The following is a 17,406-nucleotide window of genomic DNA, read 5'->3' as shown; positions in this document are numbered from 1 at the left end:
CTTTAGGTAGCCATAGCTTTATTTATACTTAATGTAATGCTGGTTGATACATAGGTCCTTATGTAGCCATACCTTTATCTATACTTAATGTAATGCTGGTTGATACATAGGTCTTTAGGTAGCCATACCTTTATTTATACTTAATGTAATGCTGGTTGATACATAGATCTTTATGTAGCCATACCTTTATCTATAGTGAATGCTCCGCTTTAAAAGAATATTTAAAATTCTTATTATTATTCCATTCCTTTGGTTTCATTATCTCATTCACTTTAAAACATCAAGTTTTGATTATTCAAACTGCAGTACAAAATGTTACCCAATATCCCTGTACGACAGGTGTTAAAGGTAGGTTTAAAGGTACGAGCCTTAAAATCCTTGATGTTTTCAAAGGGATTTGTTAGGTGGGCTTTTCTAAACTATATCTGCACAATTGAGTGGTAATGGCCAGACTACACACACTCATGTTCAGGGCTTTATCCAAATAGATGCCCCAGAAACGGTATGTAAATGTATTTGTCGAGTGCCTTAACCATCTGGCCATGCCGTGCCCAAAGTGAAAGAAAGGTGTTAAATGAAGACATTTTAAATTAATTTCTTACGTGTGAAGATGACGTCATTAAAAACAATTCAAAATGCATTAAAATAAAGTAGAACTGAGTGAGAAATGAAACGTGACTAAAAACTAATACTGACAGAATGCAGAATCAAATCTAGTTCATGGAGCCGAAGGAAATGTAATTCCACAAAGAAAATAAAGTAATTAATAAAATAGTGCATCATATTTAAGAATGAATTACTGAAAATAATACAGATCTAAGTAAACTAGTAAAGCATAATAGATATATATAAAATGAAAAAAGGACAAAAAATGCATTGATATGTAGAACTAATATTTAGAAACTACTTTTATAAAGATAACAAAGAATATTATGGTGTTTGGACAGCAGGTCTTGGTTGTTCTAGTATTGTTTACTCCTCTTTAGTATAACCCTTTAGACTCTGCTTTTTGTGCTGGTCTTGGTCTCCTGGTTTATGATTCCTCACTTACCTGCAACATAAACCTGTGTAGACTCAACTTCCTGCCTGTGTCTGTTTTCAGGCTTCAATATTTGACATGTACTTACAGCACAAACCTCTCTTGACTCAGATTTCTGTGCTTGTCTCCCGGTTTTTAAATCTTTAGTATCATTAAGCCTCTTTTTAACTCAGCAGCTTGTGCCTGCTTTTGGACGACTGTGTTCTCTGTTGTTGGGTGAGGGCTGAGATCCATCATATGCTTCTTTCAAGTGGTACTTCAGATTATTTCCACATGGTATGGTACAAATGTTAAGAAGGAATGTGTGGTATCAGGTGGTCTTGTAATACATACAGGTGAACTGAGTGTCATTGGATTGGTCAGCTAAGTAAGTAAGGTTGTATTTAATCTTTATTAAATGATGTAACACAGGTATACTTGAATGTCTTATTTATGATGAGCACTTGTACTTGTTCTTCTGCATCTATAAACAACCACCACTGTCTAATTGACAGAGTTTTGCATTTATCTACCACACCAGCTGCTACTCACATAATCAATCATCAGAATACCACCTGAACAGTCAATGGATGACACTATTGTCAATATTCATACACATTGTCATATTAAGCAACACTCTTCCCAAACATTAACAGGTATTGCATACTTTAAGAACAACAATAAAGGTCACTTTAAATAAGATCAGCTTAACTTTCCCTTGCTATACCTTATGTGTAACCTCCACATATTCAGTAGAAAGAAGGAACATGGAACGAATATTATGATATTATAATCCTACAAGCAGATATAACCCTAGGTACATTTAAATTAAAATATTGCAAACTATTCAGTGAGTAAAGCTTTGGTGGAGGGCGCTGACAGTAACAGCAAGCACAGTGATGGAGAATATCCTGCTACATTAACAGTAGTTGTTCCAGACGTGTCGTTGGTCACTAGCCTCAACGTGTCAATGATGCTTCTGAATAGTTGCACATTGGCTGATGTCTCCATCAGTGCGAAAAAAGGTCATTAATATTAGTGAGATGTCTTCCATTTCACTAAAAAGAAGAGTCTTTACCATCATAGTCGGATGATACAACCAAATTTTGTCAAAGGTAGAGGATTGATACAAGTTTGTAACCTTCCTTATCCTGTGTATGTTATTAACACACATATTAACCTGTGGGGTTATTAACAGTTTATTTTGATATTACTAATTAAAGGTATATTCTTTTCAAGTTATGTAATGGGGAAATGCATTTTTTTGTTTATGCTGAAAGATGCCTTGTGTCTTTGAAGATATTCCCCCCTCCCCCCAAAAAAAAATTATAAACTGCTTTATTTGTGAGGTTTTATTTGTAAAGGAGATTTATATTGATTGTTTTTGTTTAAACCTCGTTTTAATTATTGCATGACAGGTTTTACAATAACAAAAACTAACATCAGTTTTTAATTAAGCTTCTAACTATAAATAATGTTTATTTATTTTTTGGAGTTTTTAGTTTTTATCAGGCTTTGCAGTGTTTATAACATTTAAGTTTTTCTGAACATTTAGTTTTCAGTTGGTGAATTTTATCTGTAGAACCTTCCTTCAGAGTTCATGGATGATTAAACTTAAACTTATTTTAAATAACAGGTACTTATTATGCTGGAATTATTACGACAGTATTCAGCCTGGTTTTCCTGTTTGTCACTGGAATACTCATTCTGGCTTTGAAAACAGTAAGTATTTTGTTGAGAATATACATCTGTGTATCTGATGTATTGTACTACTTCACCTATTAGCTATAATTGTTTAAAAATTGTGAATCAGTTTGTCACTAATCTGTGAAATTTTAAAAATTGTGAATCAGTTTGTCACTAATCTGGGAAGATTTAAAAATTGTGAATCAGTTTGTCACTAATCTGTGAAAATTTAAAAATTGTGAATCAGTTTGTCACTAATCTGGGAAGATTTAAAAATTGTGAATCAGTTTGTCACTAATCTGTGAAAATTTAAAAATTGTGAATCAGTTTAATTCTAATTTGTAAAAGTTTAAAAATAGTGAGTCAGTTTAACTCCAATTTGGGAAAGTTTAAAAAGTATAAGACTGTTTTACACAGTACTATGAAAGTTTTGAAAGTATGAGCCAACTTCTGGCTACTTTGTGACATATTATGAATCAGGTGGGCACCAATTTGTGAAAGTTTAGAAATTGTGACCCAGTTTAATACTGTTTTTGAGAGTTTAAGAAGTGTAATTTTTGATCTATAGAACAAAAAGGTGCATGTGATATATGGGGGGATCTAATTTTTCAGTGTGAAAAACAGATTATCTTAAAATGTCTACATTTGAACAGAGCAAAAATGTTGCTGATTTATGAGTGACATAAATGTTTCAAACTACTTGTATGTTTTATAAAATTAATTCTTCAAGTTTCTTTTCCATACATTCATGGAACTTTAAACCATGTTTCACTCATTGATAAAAAGTTGTATTTTCTATTTGAGTATTATTAAACTTTTGTTGATATTCAGGGTTAGTTCTTTTCAAACATTTGTTAATAAATAGGGTTAATTATATTGATATTTATAAATTAGTTTTATAAAAACTTTTGTTGATATCCAGGGTTTTGCTGAAGCTTTAGTTATTGTCTGTTACATGTTGTTTAAGTGTTGGTGACATTCATAATGAAGTATGTATTTATTTTCAGGAACGTCGGAACTTCTTTATCCCTTGGATGTTTGCAATGTCACTGGAAATATTTATTTTCTTAGCTCTAGGACTGTGGTTCATATCCAAATACTATACTAATGTAAGTTACGATTATAATTATGTACTATTTATAGGTCAGAAAGCATTAGAACTAGTGAATCTATGTATCTTATTATTAATTTACTACATGTGAATTTTTAGTTTTTTCACTTTAGAAATTTATGCTGGTTCAGTTTCAGAGTAAATGGAAACTTTTCTAACAGATTTCAACAGGTAGAAACTGACATTATGTTAAGTTAATGGATTGTTTATTCATCATAAATAAATTTCAAAATAATCCAAGATACAAAGTGGTTAAAACAAGTGCTAATACTATTATATCACAATAATGATAGTAAACTTCTGTAGGTATACACAAGTCAATAGTTATGCAGCTACAAGATAGACTTTAAGATAATTTTGTAACTGCAATTGGATAAATCTTTAATTTGGGTTTCAGAAGATAAGTTTATGACTAATATAATTAACAGTGAAAGAGGAACAAAAGTGGCCATGGCTGCTCTTCTTTTAAGGAAGTTTATTTCTTTTTCACTTACAGCACAACATGGCAATCACACAGCCCACTTCACATGCATGGAGTAACTAATAACCAATAAGAATTATGACGACTGCACCAGGCGTACCTGATGTTCCACATCAGCTTAAACTATTTCCTTTCCCTCAAAGAAGCTTTAGTAAAAAAGACAGTGGTGAAAAACAAAATCCAACCTCCTTGGTTTGATAAGTATACTTGGTTTCAATACATTGAAAGTCAAGATTCAGTGCTTTGCCAAACCTGTGCCAAAGAAAAAAAGCTTTAATGGCCAACTAATGTTGATGTTTTATTTATACCAGATAGTTTCTGAAACTGTAAAATTCTTCATTCTCAAGTCAAGTAAATGTCCCAAACATATCATTTAGCAACCTTTGGTGTCAATTCTGTGACAGAGCATCAACAATGTCTAGACATTGAGAAGGAGTAGCCATCTTGATACAAAATGATGAATAACGTATATCCGTTTCTACGGACATACTCTTAAGTTAGCAGCCTGTAATGATGTAAAAAGACTCAAGTGATGAGAGGTGCTAGGGATACCTCTTATGAGATAATAATATCACATCATGATGCTGCTTTTTAGATCTTCAAATCACAGCTGCAAGAAAATGTGCCAAGAATTAGGTTTTTTTTCCAACTAGATACATTTAGAGCCCAAGTTTTATGGTCTATGGTTGCTAATTACAAAGTGCTTCATATGTTGTAGGAAAATTCACTGTCACTTGTTACAGATACTGAAATGAGTACGTGGATTTAGGATATGTTAAGATTCATGAAATGTTATGATTACTTCTTTGATGCTTCACTGTGAGAATTATTGCTGAGGCACAGTGATAACCTTAGTAAAATTTTACTAGAATGTAAACAGCAGAATGTAAAAGATAGCACAGAACAGAATACACTGCAATCTTTAAGATCAAGTAAGAGCTTTCAAAGTTTTTGGATTAAAACTGAGAGAAAAGCATGTGGTATGGAAGTTAATGAACCAAGTTTGCAAGAACAGCAAAAACATCAAAGAGATATGAAGATGGAGCTCCTCATAGTATTGCTTCCATTGTTGAAAACCATTACTGACAGATTTGCTATGGAGCCATGGATATTATTATCACTGATCCCAAGGATTGTTTTGATCAACCAGATAACAGGGTCTATTCTAAACTGGAATATCTCATCAAACCAATAAAAACATAAGCACTCAATATATAATTTGAGTTTGTATAAGAATTTTTCAGTGATGATATAGACCCAGATTAGTTGAATATATGTAAGGTCCACCAACATACCTTTTGAAGTTGAGAATATTTAGTCCGTCCTTTTATGTTTCAAGGACCTTACAGAGCCTTATAAGGCACTTGCATATACTAGTATCACTACTGATGGTTATGCCTGCTACAGGTGCTGTTAATAAGCATTCTTTTAGTTCTCTGAACTATATGAAGTTATACCTGAAAGCCTATGTATCACAAAATGAAGTTGATGGTACTTTATGTCCACAAAAGTTGCACAAGCATCTTATGTTCATCATATGTTTTATAGAGTACTTCAATCATAGAGAGTCTGTGTTTAGAAGGTTTGTTGCAGCTGACTTAAAGTGAGCTCTCACTGTTGTGTCATTGAATTTAAACACCATTATTTGGGTAATAATAATAGTGTACAAACACACACACACATATATGTAGTTGAATGCGTATGCAAAGCAAGTAATTAGATGAATGATTCATATAATAACTATATACAATCATTTCATCTGAAATTAGCACAATACAATCATTTTTGTTTTAAAACATAAAAAAATTTAATTTTATACCAAGTTCACTGTGATAATAATTAAAATTCTTACACATTTAATATTATACCAAGTTCACTGTGATAATAATTAAAATTCTTACACATTTAATATTATACCAAGTTCACTGTGATAATAATTAAAATTCTTACACATTTAATATTATACCAAGTTCACTGTGATAATAATTAAAATTCTTACACATTTAATATTATACCAAGTTCACTGTGATAATAATTAAAATTCTTACACATTTAATATTATACCAAGTTCACTGTGATAATAATTAAAATTCTTACACATTTAATATTATACCAAGTTCACTGTGATAATAATTAAAATTCTTACACATTTAATATTATACCAAGTTCACTGTGATAATAATTAAAATTCTTACACATTTAATATCATACCAAGTTCACTGTGATAATAATTAAAATTCTTACACATTTAATATTATACCAAGTTCACTGTGATAATAATTAAAATTCTTACACATTTAATATTATACCAAGTTCACTGTGATAATAATTAAAATTCTTACATATTTAATATTATACCAAGTTCACTGTGATAATAATTAAAATTCTTACACATTTAATATTATACCAAGTTCATTCTGATAATAATTAAAATTCTTACACATTTAATATTATACCAAGTTCACTGTGATAATAATTAAAATTTTTACACATTTAATATTATACCAAGTTTACTATGATAATAATTAAAATTTTTACACATTTAATATTGTACCAAGTTTACTATGATAATAATTAAAATTCTTACACATTTAATATTGTACCAAGTTCACTGTGATAATAATTAAAATTCTTACATATTTAATATTATACCACGTTCACTGTGATAATAATTAAAATTCTTACACATTTAAAATGATACCAAGTTCACTGTGATAATAATTAAAATTCTTACCCATTTAATATTATACCAAGTTCACTGTGATAATAATTAAAATTCTTACACATTTAATATTATACCAAGTTCACTGTGATAATAATTAAAATTCTTACACATTTAATATTATACCAAGTTCACTGTGATAATAATTAAAATTCTTACATATTTAATATTATACCAAGTTCACTGTGATAATAATTAAAATTCTTACACATTTAATATTATACCAAGTTCATTCTGAAAATAATTAAAATTCTTACATATTTAATATTATACCAAGTTCACTATGATAATAATTAAAATTCTTACATATTTCCAACTTTTGTTTCCACAAAAGAACATTTTGGAGATCTTAACCTATCTTTGTGTCATCTTTCTTTTTAAAAGCACAATTTGCTGAATAATTTTAGAAAAAGGAACCTTTAATAAACCTTTTTGCAACTGCTCACTGAAAGACCTGTAAGGTTGTAAGGTGTAGAGAGAATTATTTATCCCTAGCAGTAGTGTTTATGGTTGTTTTTACATTGTTAAATATGGCTGTGGTATAAAGTGTAAAAGTATAATAGTATTTATCATCAGTAAGCATACATACATATGTGTTGTTTGTACATCTCTAAATAAAATGTATTAATAGGGTAATATTACATCCTCTAGCTAGTGAACTTTCTACACATTTTACTTTATATGATATCAAACTAAAATGTTCAGAACTAGATATTGCAGGTAGTGTGGTTTACATGTTGTTATATGGTTTTCTTTATTTTCACTCGTACCTTTTTAGGCTTAGAAGAGAAATGATGTATATTTGTTAGGTACACTTAATGATTTATTTATGTAGCAGAAAATCAAGATTTCTTTTTATATTTATTCTGTAAAATAATTCAGTGACATAGCTTGTCCTCCATAAAAAAAATTATTAATTGTTAAAATGCTGATTGTAAACAAGGATTCAACAAATTAAGAAAATAATTGACTACTACTCCTGTATTGCCATGCCTTAAACTATATCATGCCCAAGATCAACGCTTAGGAATAGTTATTACAACATGGAAAATAACATGACTGCCTACTATAAAAGGAGGTATTGTAGAACTTGAAAAGAGGTACCTGGTATTGCCCGAGCCCTAAAATATCTCTGCCATTGGTTATGATAAGAGAAGTCTGCACACTGGACATATCATGCAGCATAGCTGTTGAATGTAAATAGTCCAGAAGGCTTAATTACAAGATGACTTCAGAGACTTTTGGAGTACGACTCCAAAACTTTTGGAGTACCATACATTATTCTGGACTGAGCAATGAGAATGATGATGCATTATTCTGAAGGCTAGCTGTTATTAGAAAATGTAAATACTGTGAAAAGAGGATGTTAAATATTACTAAGTTTAAGGATGACAAGATGAGATATTCATAGATGATGATGAAAAAACCCAACTGAAAGAAGATCAGTCAGAGAATGCGAGATGAAAACCAATTATTAAATGGATTAGTAACAGTGCAGTAAAACTCTTGTGACAAACCAGTCCATATAGTGCAAGAACAGAGATGTGCTGGACACTGTAGAGGTCTTGTTGTATCAGAAATGTGAAGACATTAGTGGACAGAAACAACAACTACAATCTATACTTCCTCGGTCTCTACGTTCAGAAACGCTCCATAATATAGGTGTTAAAAAAACACTGAAGTGAGTAAAATAATGGTTATATTATAGTTAGTGCTGAGGACCTTTAGATAACTGGTGTAAGTCATGTGAACTATGATGTCAGACAAAAAGGTCAAATTAAAAAATAACATGGGCAGCTACAACAGTATTTATTTGGTTGGACAACCAAAGAATATAACCTAAGAAGGTCGAAACGTTGTTCTCTGCTTTAATAGTAAAAATATTAATACCTATACCAGCCATCCTGAGATACATTTTAATTTCGTGTGGGTTTCTCGTCATCACGGATTTTAGTGTGTTTGTTTCTCTTCCACAACGTAACAGTGGTGATAAATACAACATGGTTGTGTTGAACTATTTCAGTAAGTGTCCAGGAACATGTGGTTTTCCTAACCAGAAAACAAATTCTAGCAAAGAAACTTTAAATCACATGTTTTAATTTGTCTGTTAAAATGTTTATTATACTTTTATAACACCTTTAATTAATAGTATACTGATTATAGTGCCAAAATTGGAATATCAGTTGTTTTGTTAAATTTAAATAATGAATTTATTGCTTTTCATGAAACTTTAACTTCTTAATTCAGTCACTGGTGAAGAGATTCGCTAAGTCTTACTGTCTAACTCACTAAAACTGACCCCGAACTTTCATTCATCCTGACTCACACAATCTGTTGTTTTATATTAATACAATACTCCAGGAGACTTCTGAGATATTGCATTGTTATTACCTCACGAGTAACTTCCTGTATGAAAATATATCTAATATAAAATATTTTAAAGTGTAGATTACAAGAGTACTGTTTACTGAACAAGGATGCTTGATATAAACATTTACAAACGTTGTTTCCTTTGGATTTTATGGACAATGGGATAATATTTTCATAGCTTTTAGAGTTAATAAATAATCAAATAATTTTCTTAAAATTAGAACATTTTGCTCCATTTCTTTGTCGTGTTAATGTATTAATTATCACTAGTATAGTTGTATGATACCTGTGTGATACTTTCAGGTAACACTGATTTGAGATAAGTCAGTTAAGCAGTAGGGGTTCTTCAAGATATTTACTGTTAATTAATTCTGTATTCTCTGACCAAGATTATGAGAAATAAGAAAGGCTTAACACAAAAGCATAATTACAATAAACAATGTTTATTAAAACAGTGAAGTCACCTTTGTTAGAGAAAAAGATTTTAGATTTTGTCCGTCATGTAATAAATAAACTTGGTTGAGACTGTACTGAACAAATTGTGTTTGAATCATGTTCAAGACAGAATACATTTCTGTAATTTTTACTTAACTTGACTGGTTATTCCCGGTAAAATGTAAGAGAAGTCATAACCTGAAGAGATCACTTAAGTTCTAGTGTGGCCCACATGGCCAGGTGGTTAAGGCACTCGACTTCCAATTTGATGGTCCCGGGTTGGAACTCCCGTCGTACCAAACACAGATAGCCTTCGTGTAGCTTTGGGAAAAATTCAAAACCAAACCAAACCAGAAGTTCTAGTGAAGAAGAGAACTAGCTTCAGATACTACAGGTGAAGCTTAGCTATCTTCAACAGAAAGACAAAAGATGTAGTGCAAGTGAATGATACAGAACAATTGGTAACTGGAGCAAAAGGAACTTAATGATTTTTTTAAACCAACATATTATGTGGAAACTGCAGAACTAAAAAATTTGAAAACATAAAGAATAAATAAAATGTTTAATAATAAATAACTGGTGTCAAAGAAACATTAAATATGATAAATAAATATCTTTATAATTCATTTACTTTTCATTTTTGTTTCAGCTTTATTCCGTTTTTGCTGCTATTTTTCTGTGGTGTCTGGACGGACTACATGTAAGTTTTACAAGTTGTTGTCGGAATACCGAAAAAAATGAACTTAATGTTTATATTCCTCATTTGTTTCTGTTACATAAGGTGGAATTCATAATAATAAGTTTGGTTTAAGGTAATATGAGGTCATGTCGTAGATTAACGTGACATCATAAACACAATATGAAATCATGTCCTGATAATTAAGTTGTACGAGTATATTTGATTAAATATTTACTTTATAAAACTTCACATTATTTTAAATTAATATGGCCCAGCAAGAGCAGGTGGGTTAAGGCGTTCGACTCGTAATCTGAGGGTCGCAGGTTTGAATCCCGGTCGCACCAAACGTGCTTGCCCTTTCAGCCGTGGAGGAGTTATAATTTTGCGGTCAATCCCACTATTCGGTGGTAAAAGAGTAGCCCAAGAGTTGGCGGTGGGTGGTGATGACTAGCTGCCTTCCCTCTAGTCTTACACTGCTAAATTAGGGACGGCTAGCGCAGATAGTCCTCGTGTAGCTTTGCGCGAAATTCATAACAAATAAACAAACTTTCATATTTTTAATTGTGCTTTATCAAAAGTCTGGTGGTTGAATAGAATCTCAACTTTTATCATTATACCTTTCTTTTAGTTAAAATTAAAATGTTATTTTTGTGATGTTTTTACAATAGATAAACATTTTATTATTAGAAATTCTGCCCTTTTTTGTGCTAGTAAGGTAGCCAGTAATGTATGAATTTTATTTTTCACATAAAGTCGATAAAGTTTAATTAGTCTGCAGTGTTATCATTAGTGGATCAAGTGATATGTCCACTTCCACCTGTTCTTGTTTCGTTCTTTTCTGCAAGTTCAGTAGCCAGACTTACATAGTTTTGTTTTTTTAAACAGATGATTAAACGTGGGTTATTTGGTTTTCGAGTGTATTCTAAAGCTTTATTACTAATTACATATAATAGTAACAATAAAATAGGTACTCAAATATTGTGAACACTGTTTTTCTCTGTCTGATCGTGTTAAAATTATAGGTGCTGCTAGAAACTAGGTAGACACTAAGCATGAAGACCATGATGAACCAGAATAAGAAATTCAGTTTTGTCTATTCACCGATTTTCGACTTTGGGACGCTCTGGATAGCTGAAAAGCGGTATACACGCAGGAGATATAGTTTTAATTTATATATAGCTTCTGATGACCTGTAGAGAAGAAAATTGAAATAACCTTTGTATTGCCTTAATAGGGACGTTCGTGCCATACTTACATAGAGAGCGCTCTTGCACCTTCCAATAAATGGAACTGAATTGAAGCATTATTTATTTGTGAAGTTAGGCCTATCGCTTGTTACACGGAACTTTTTGTAATCGTTATTATTGTGCCGAATGGAGTTTGCATTCCTTTTTGGTTTTACTGGATAATCCAGAATAATCCACCAACACTAAAAACTGTTACAACATTGTTATTAAAACGATAGTTAACAGAACTTAGAAACTCTTAGGACTTAACTTTTTTTTTTTTTTTCGTTTAATTATCTTTTCCAGATATACTGTTTCCTGTGTGTTTTGTCCCAGTACCAGGTTCTCCGAGATGTTCAAGAACCACAGTTTGTTATGTTACATCCTTGATAAATATAATGACGTCACCACAGCAGGGGAAAATTCAAGTGGCTGCTGGAAGGTTGTATTCAACACGGAAGAGGGCGTATTCAAAAACAACGTGAAGAATCTTTTGATATTTTAATGTTGTAGCTTTAAAGATTCATTACAATTATTGTTGTTTACTTCCATGAACATTAAAGATAGCTACGGCGGCTTGGTATCAATATAGTAACGGATAAACATCGTTCGTTGTCACAACAGCCAATAGGATGACTTCCCGGTAATGTTCAGTGGGCGAAAAAAGTATAAGACCACAATATTTTCCCAAATATATCTTGCGCTTTGATTGGTAGAAAAAAATAATTTTAGCCATTAAAATCTTAATACCTTATATTTTGTATTTACCGAAGGGATTTCCGACACACAAACTAAGTTATAAGATATGCAGCCAAGAATATACACACATACAAGCACTTAACGAAATATATATGTATAACCACTATGTGAATAACGTAAACAAAAATGCGTTTTTGACAAACTTAATAGTTAATCTTCTTACCTTTCTTAGTAATAACCTCAAGACACCTTTTCTGCGTACTTTCAGTAAGTTTTTGAAGGTGAGTTACATGAACTTCATTCCGTGCCTCCAAATGGCCTTTTTGAGAGATTCAGCATTTTGATATTGCTTCTCATTAGCATAAACTTGCTGGGACATCCACCCCCAAACATTATTAATTGGATTTAAGTGTGTGGAGAATCGGCAGGCCAGTCCATAACATCAACATTTCATTCTTGAAACCAACCTTAGTAGCCTTGGAAGAACATATAGATGCATTGTCTTGCTGAAATATGAACCTAGTCCCATAATGCAGGTGCGCAAACGGTAACAGATATTCGGATAACGTATAAATGTAGTCCTCGGTATTCTGGTTCCCCTCCAGAAACACCAACTTCCTCTTTCCAACGTATGAGAATGCACTCCATATCATAACGGATTTTCCACCGAAACGTCTTCTTGTATAGCGCTGCCTTGCCGCATCTTTTCGATACCGATACTTCTGCAAGCCATCCGGCCCATCTAGGTTCCATTTTTTCTCTTGCTGGACTCTTCTAACCGAAACATCAACATTCACGTTGACTTTGATCTGCCTGTCCGTATATTTTTCTGAGGATGCTTCTTTAATGATACTCCTCTTGGTTCTTCTGCTGACCTTTTATGGCCTTCCAGATCTTTTCCTCGTCCAATAAGATTTCATATCACTCTAAAACGCATTAATAACACCAGGAGATTTATTTAATTGGTCAGCAATCTTTCTGTTACTCATTCCTGTGCTTTTAAGTGCTTTTATTTGACCTTTCTCATCTTCCGTCAGTTTTTTACCTCTAGGTATGGCTAGACATCCATAAAAAGCAAAATACAGCATAAATTAAGATAGGATAAGCAATAAATAAAGCATATTTAATGAGGGAATCAGATCAAATATAAAAACTTTAATTTACTTTATACTTTTTTCACTCATTCTTTGTATGAAGGTGGAAATTAATGAGTGATATAGAATGTAGGATATTTGTTTTGGCGATAAAAACTACAGTCATGGAAAAGCAAGTGTCGAATTTTGATTGGCTAATATTCTTAATTTCTGAACGTCTAATTGGTAAATATTATAGCGATTTACAACGTGGTTTTATACTTTTTTCGCGGACTGTAGTAACTGATGGGATGTAGATTAGAAACAGAAGTATATATTACACGCACGTCATAAGTAAATCATTGGGAACTTTTGTTACTTGTAAAAATGATGTTACTTCATGCCAGTACGTGTGAAACCAGGGAACTGGTGATTTGTTAAGTGTGGACCAGATATTAGTGAAGGTGTTCATAGCGTAATAAATATTTGTTTAGTTCTCTTGGGAGGCTAGGTGTTTCGCGCTTTCATAGAAATAACGATAAATGAAAGTAGTAATTACTGATATGTGTAACAAATAACGTTTTTTATCGTGTAAGCTATCAGAATCATGGTTTGTTCGTAAAGAAGAAAAAATGGTGAAATACAAAGAGGATGTTTTCCAGCTTTTGTAAAACATCACAAAACTGTAAAAAAAACAACTTCTGTTAACAAACGTTGTTACTAAATAACCATTTGTAATTTGTTTATGATTGTATGTTAAACCTTTTTTGTATCAAAAATCGGAAAAATACAGGTTTGGGTTTAGATCCCATTGTCAATTGCCATAGTCACTTTGTTATCGAGGGTCTTGGGTTCGAATCCCGGTCGTACCAAACATGCTCGCCCTTCTAGTTGTGGGGGTGTTATAATGTTATGGTCAATTCCACTATTCGTTGGTAAAAGAGTAGCCTAAGAATTGGCGGTGGGTAGTGATGACTAGCTGCCGTCTCTCTAGTCTTACACTGCTAACTTATGGACGGCTAGCGCAGATAGCCCTTGTGTAGCTTTGCGCGAAATGAAAAAAAAAAAACACTGTTATAGGGGAAGTGTTCCACCTAACAAATAAGCAAGATGTCAGCGCCTCCTCTCGAACATTGTTGTTACGATACTATATTTTCTCACACGCTTATGTTTAAAATGTCAGTTGGCATTTTCCCCTCTGTTGTCAAGTGAAAGAATACATAGTAAAACGTTTGATATAAGTTTCAGTCTCTGCTACTGCAGATTTGGCTGATTCTGATGAATAATTATAATTTACGACCCCCCAGTAGAAAGGTTCAAATGTTGGACAATGGTTTAAAATGTCAGTTGGCATTTTCCCCTCTGTTGTCAAGTGAAAGAATACATAGTAAAACGTTTGATATAAGTTTCAGTCTCTGCTACTGCAGATTTGGCTGATTCTGATGAATAATTATAATTTACGACCCACCGGTAGAAAGGTTCAAATGTTGGATAATGGCTGGAAACAACAGACTTTATTTATCACTGGAAATGACAGGGTCTATGTAGCTTCAACTTTAACGTCTTTGTGGACTTTTCTAAACAGTGGTTTAAAGGCAAACTGATCCTTTTTCTTCGTTTATTAAACTATTCACTCTTTGCTGTAAAATGCCCTCTCGTGTAGTTATTAGAATAATAAGCATATAAGTATTTTCCAAACGGATCTGAGGCGATGTTTTTTATGCCAGGTTGTTGCGTGTGAAATGTCGTATTTTTAAATGAAAATATGAAACAAGTATGTAAGTGTTGTTTAATTTATTTGATAAAAATAAGCTCCTTTAGGCTCAATACACTTCTGCCGACAAGTTGTAAGTTTATAAATGCCATCTTTAAAAATTTGGTCATCCTTTGATGTAATGAAGTCTTCAAAGGTACTTTTAATTGGCCTTTGATTTGCAAACTTTTTTTTTTTTCTAAATATCCAAATGTTTAAAGAAGTGTTAATCTGTAGGGGAAAGATCTGGTGAATATGGTGGATGAAATAAAGTTTCATACTGAAGTTTGTTTAGTTTTTGGACAGTAATGAGTGAGACATGAACCAGTATGTGTCCACTGTGACTGACTGTTGTTGTTGGATGTTTCCGTGAAAACTTTTAATGCATAATTTCAAGTTTACAACAGTATTTCTCTGCTGTAATTGTTTTCCCATTGGTTTAAGAATGAAAAATGAAAGACATTTGCTGATGATTACTGACCATAAACTTCTTAGAGTGAAGAGCTCGTTTTGACATATGTTTGGGTTCTTCTTTACTGTCAGTCCACTGTCTGGATCGTCATCGATTGTCGTTGGTAATCCGTTTTTATCACAGGTAACTGTTGAATAATGAACATCTGTCGGCAAGTTCTTTTATGATTTGGCGAACATCTGATCCAATTACGGCTGTCTGAGGGCACTGCTCGTTTTGAAGGTTTTTGTCATCAGAGCGAAATGTCCTAGACTAACGTTGTGCTGTGAGTTCATTAGCTGTGCCATCGCCAAATGCATAGTTGATATTACTAGCTGCTGTCGCCGCATTGTGACCAAGCTTTGCATTTCTACAAGAAAATTATACGAATGTCTATTTTATCCATGGTGACAAAAATCCTTATTATTATGATTTATTTTCTGAAACAAGAGAAATAAAGAGAGCTTAAAATGAACTAAACAATATACTATATTATTCTGACAAATTTACGATAATGCTTCTCTGTCATCCACTAAAAATCGAATTTCAAATTTGCACATGAAAATTTGACATTTCATATTAATAAACATCGCTTTCAATAGTAACTCTAGCCTAGTTTTTACAACTTCATAAAAAGGTGTGCTTTATTTGTCCATGTTACCTTATTATAAAGTTAACATTGATGTAGTGTACTAGTTATTGTGATATTATCAGTTGATAACGTAACCATTTCTTTGATTCTGAATTACAGTTTGTATATAACTCGAATGTTCTGTTTAATTTGAAACAACCAATTTAAAAAAAAAATATAACCACTGGTTGCCAGTTCACGTAATTAATTAATTATTAATAATTAATTATAATACTTTAAGAGAGAGTGTCTGTTGAGATAAGTGGAAAATAAAGTTTACCATATTATTGAGTGTCTTGAGCACGTTAACAATGATAGAAAAAAAACAGTTTTCGATTTTTAAGTGGTGCAGTGGTTTTCCTAGTTTTATCATTTATAACTATTGGGTGTACATATACATACCTGTGTGTCATTGAAACCAGCTTTTCAATTATTTTGTTTTTAGTTGGTTTATTATAAGTTTAAATTATCGGTTGGTGCTAAATCATTTAGTTTGGTAAAATGAAAACTTATTTCATAACAAAGTTAGGAACATTTTATTATGTTTTAAATAATGTTTATATTACAGTAAAATGTTTTTTTGAGAAGTAATGTTGCATCCCTTTATTTTACTATTAGATGTTTCAATAATTCATTTCTTTGTCGTTGTATATGTTTTTAATACATTAACTGAAGCAACTTTTTATACATTGTAATTAAACATTTTGCATTAAACAAAAGTATGTTATCGTATGCCTTTTTTAGCACATTGATACACATACATTGTGTTTATAAAAGTTTTAAGGTTTGATTGTTATATTGTTTTTTTAAACCCACATTACGCTATCTACTGCGTCCACCACAGGGAGTCGAACCCCAGGTTTTGGCATTTTAAGTCCGTATACTTGCCATTTTCGACTATGGAAAATATTTTAAGGCGTGACACGTTGAGAAAAAGAACTTCTTGTGTCCTTGGAAAATGGAGTTATGGATAATCAACCCAAGACGTGTAATTAACTGGTTGGTCAATTTAATGTGTGCAAGAGATTCAATGGATGAAAAAGTCAAAATAAGTCAATCATCCATGTAAAA

At 32.0% G+C, this 17,406-nt stretch overlaps 1 protein-coding gene across 3 annotated transcripts in view; it reads left to right on the top strand.

Annotated features, from left to right (window-relative positions):
• LOC143230000 (uncharacterized) overlaps positions 1 to 17,054 on the top strand; it is a 35,059-nt gene extending 18,005 nt beyond the window's left edge. For 2 of the 3 annotated variants that reach the window (XM_076462937.1, XM_076462936.1), the window contains 4 exons: positions 2,655 to 2,740; positions 3,712 to 3,813; positions 10,473 to 10,523; positions 12,035 to 17,054. In XM_076462937.1, coding sequence (XP_076319052.1) covers positions 2,655 to 2,740; positions 3,712 to 3,813; positions 10,473 to 10,523; positions 12,035 to 12,118 — 323 coding nt within the window. In that variant the 3' untranslated portion in view covers positions 12,119 to 17,054. Of the gene's footprint in view, positions 1 to 2,654; positions 2,741 to 3,711; positions 3,814 to 4,311; positions 5,229 to 10,472; positions 10,524 to 12,034 lie in introns of those variants that run through there. The other variant, XM_076462938.1, reaches the window with a different exon arrangement.
• Positions 17,055 to 17,406: the final 352 nt, after the last annotated feature.

Source organism: Tachypleus tridentatus, chromosome 10 (assembly GCF_004210375.1).
Source record: "Tachypleus tridentatus isolate NWPU-2018 chromosome 10, ASM421037v1, whole genome shotgun sequence".
Classification (NCBI taxonomy): Eukaryota; Metazoa; Arthropoda; class Merostomata; order Xiphosura; family Limulidae; genus Tachypleus; species Tachypleus tridentatus.
The sequence above is the reverse complement of the archived record's forward strand: the minus strand, read 5'-3'. Positions and strand labels throughout refer to the sequence as shown.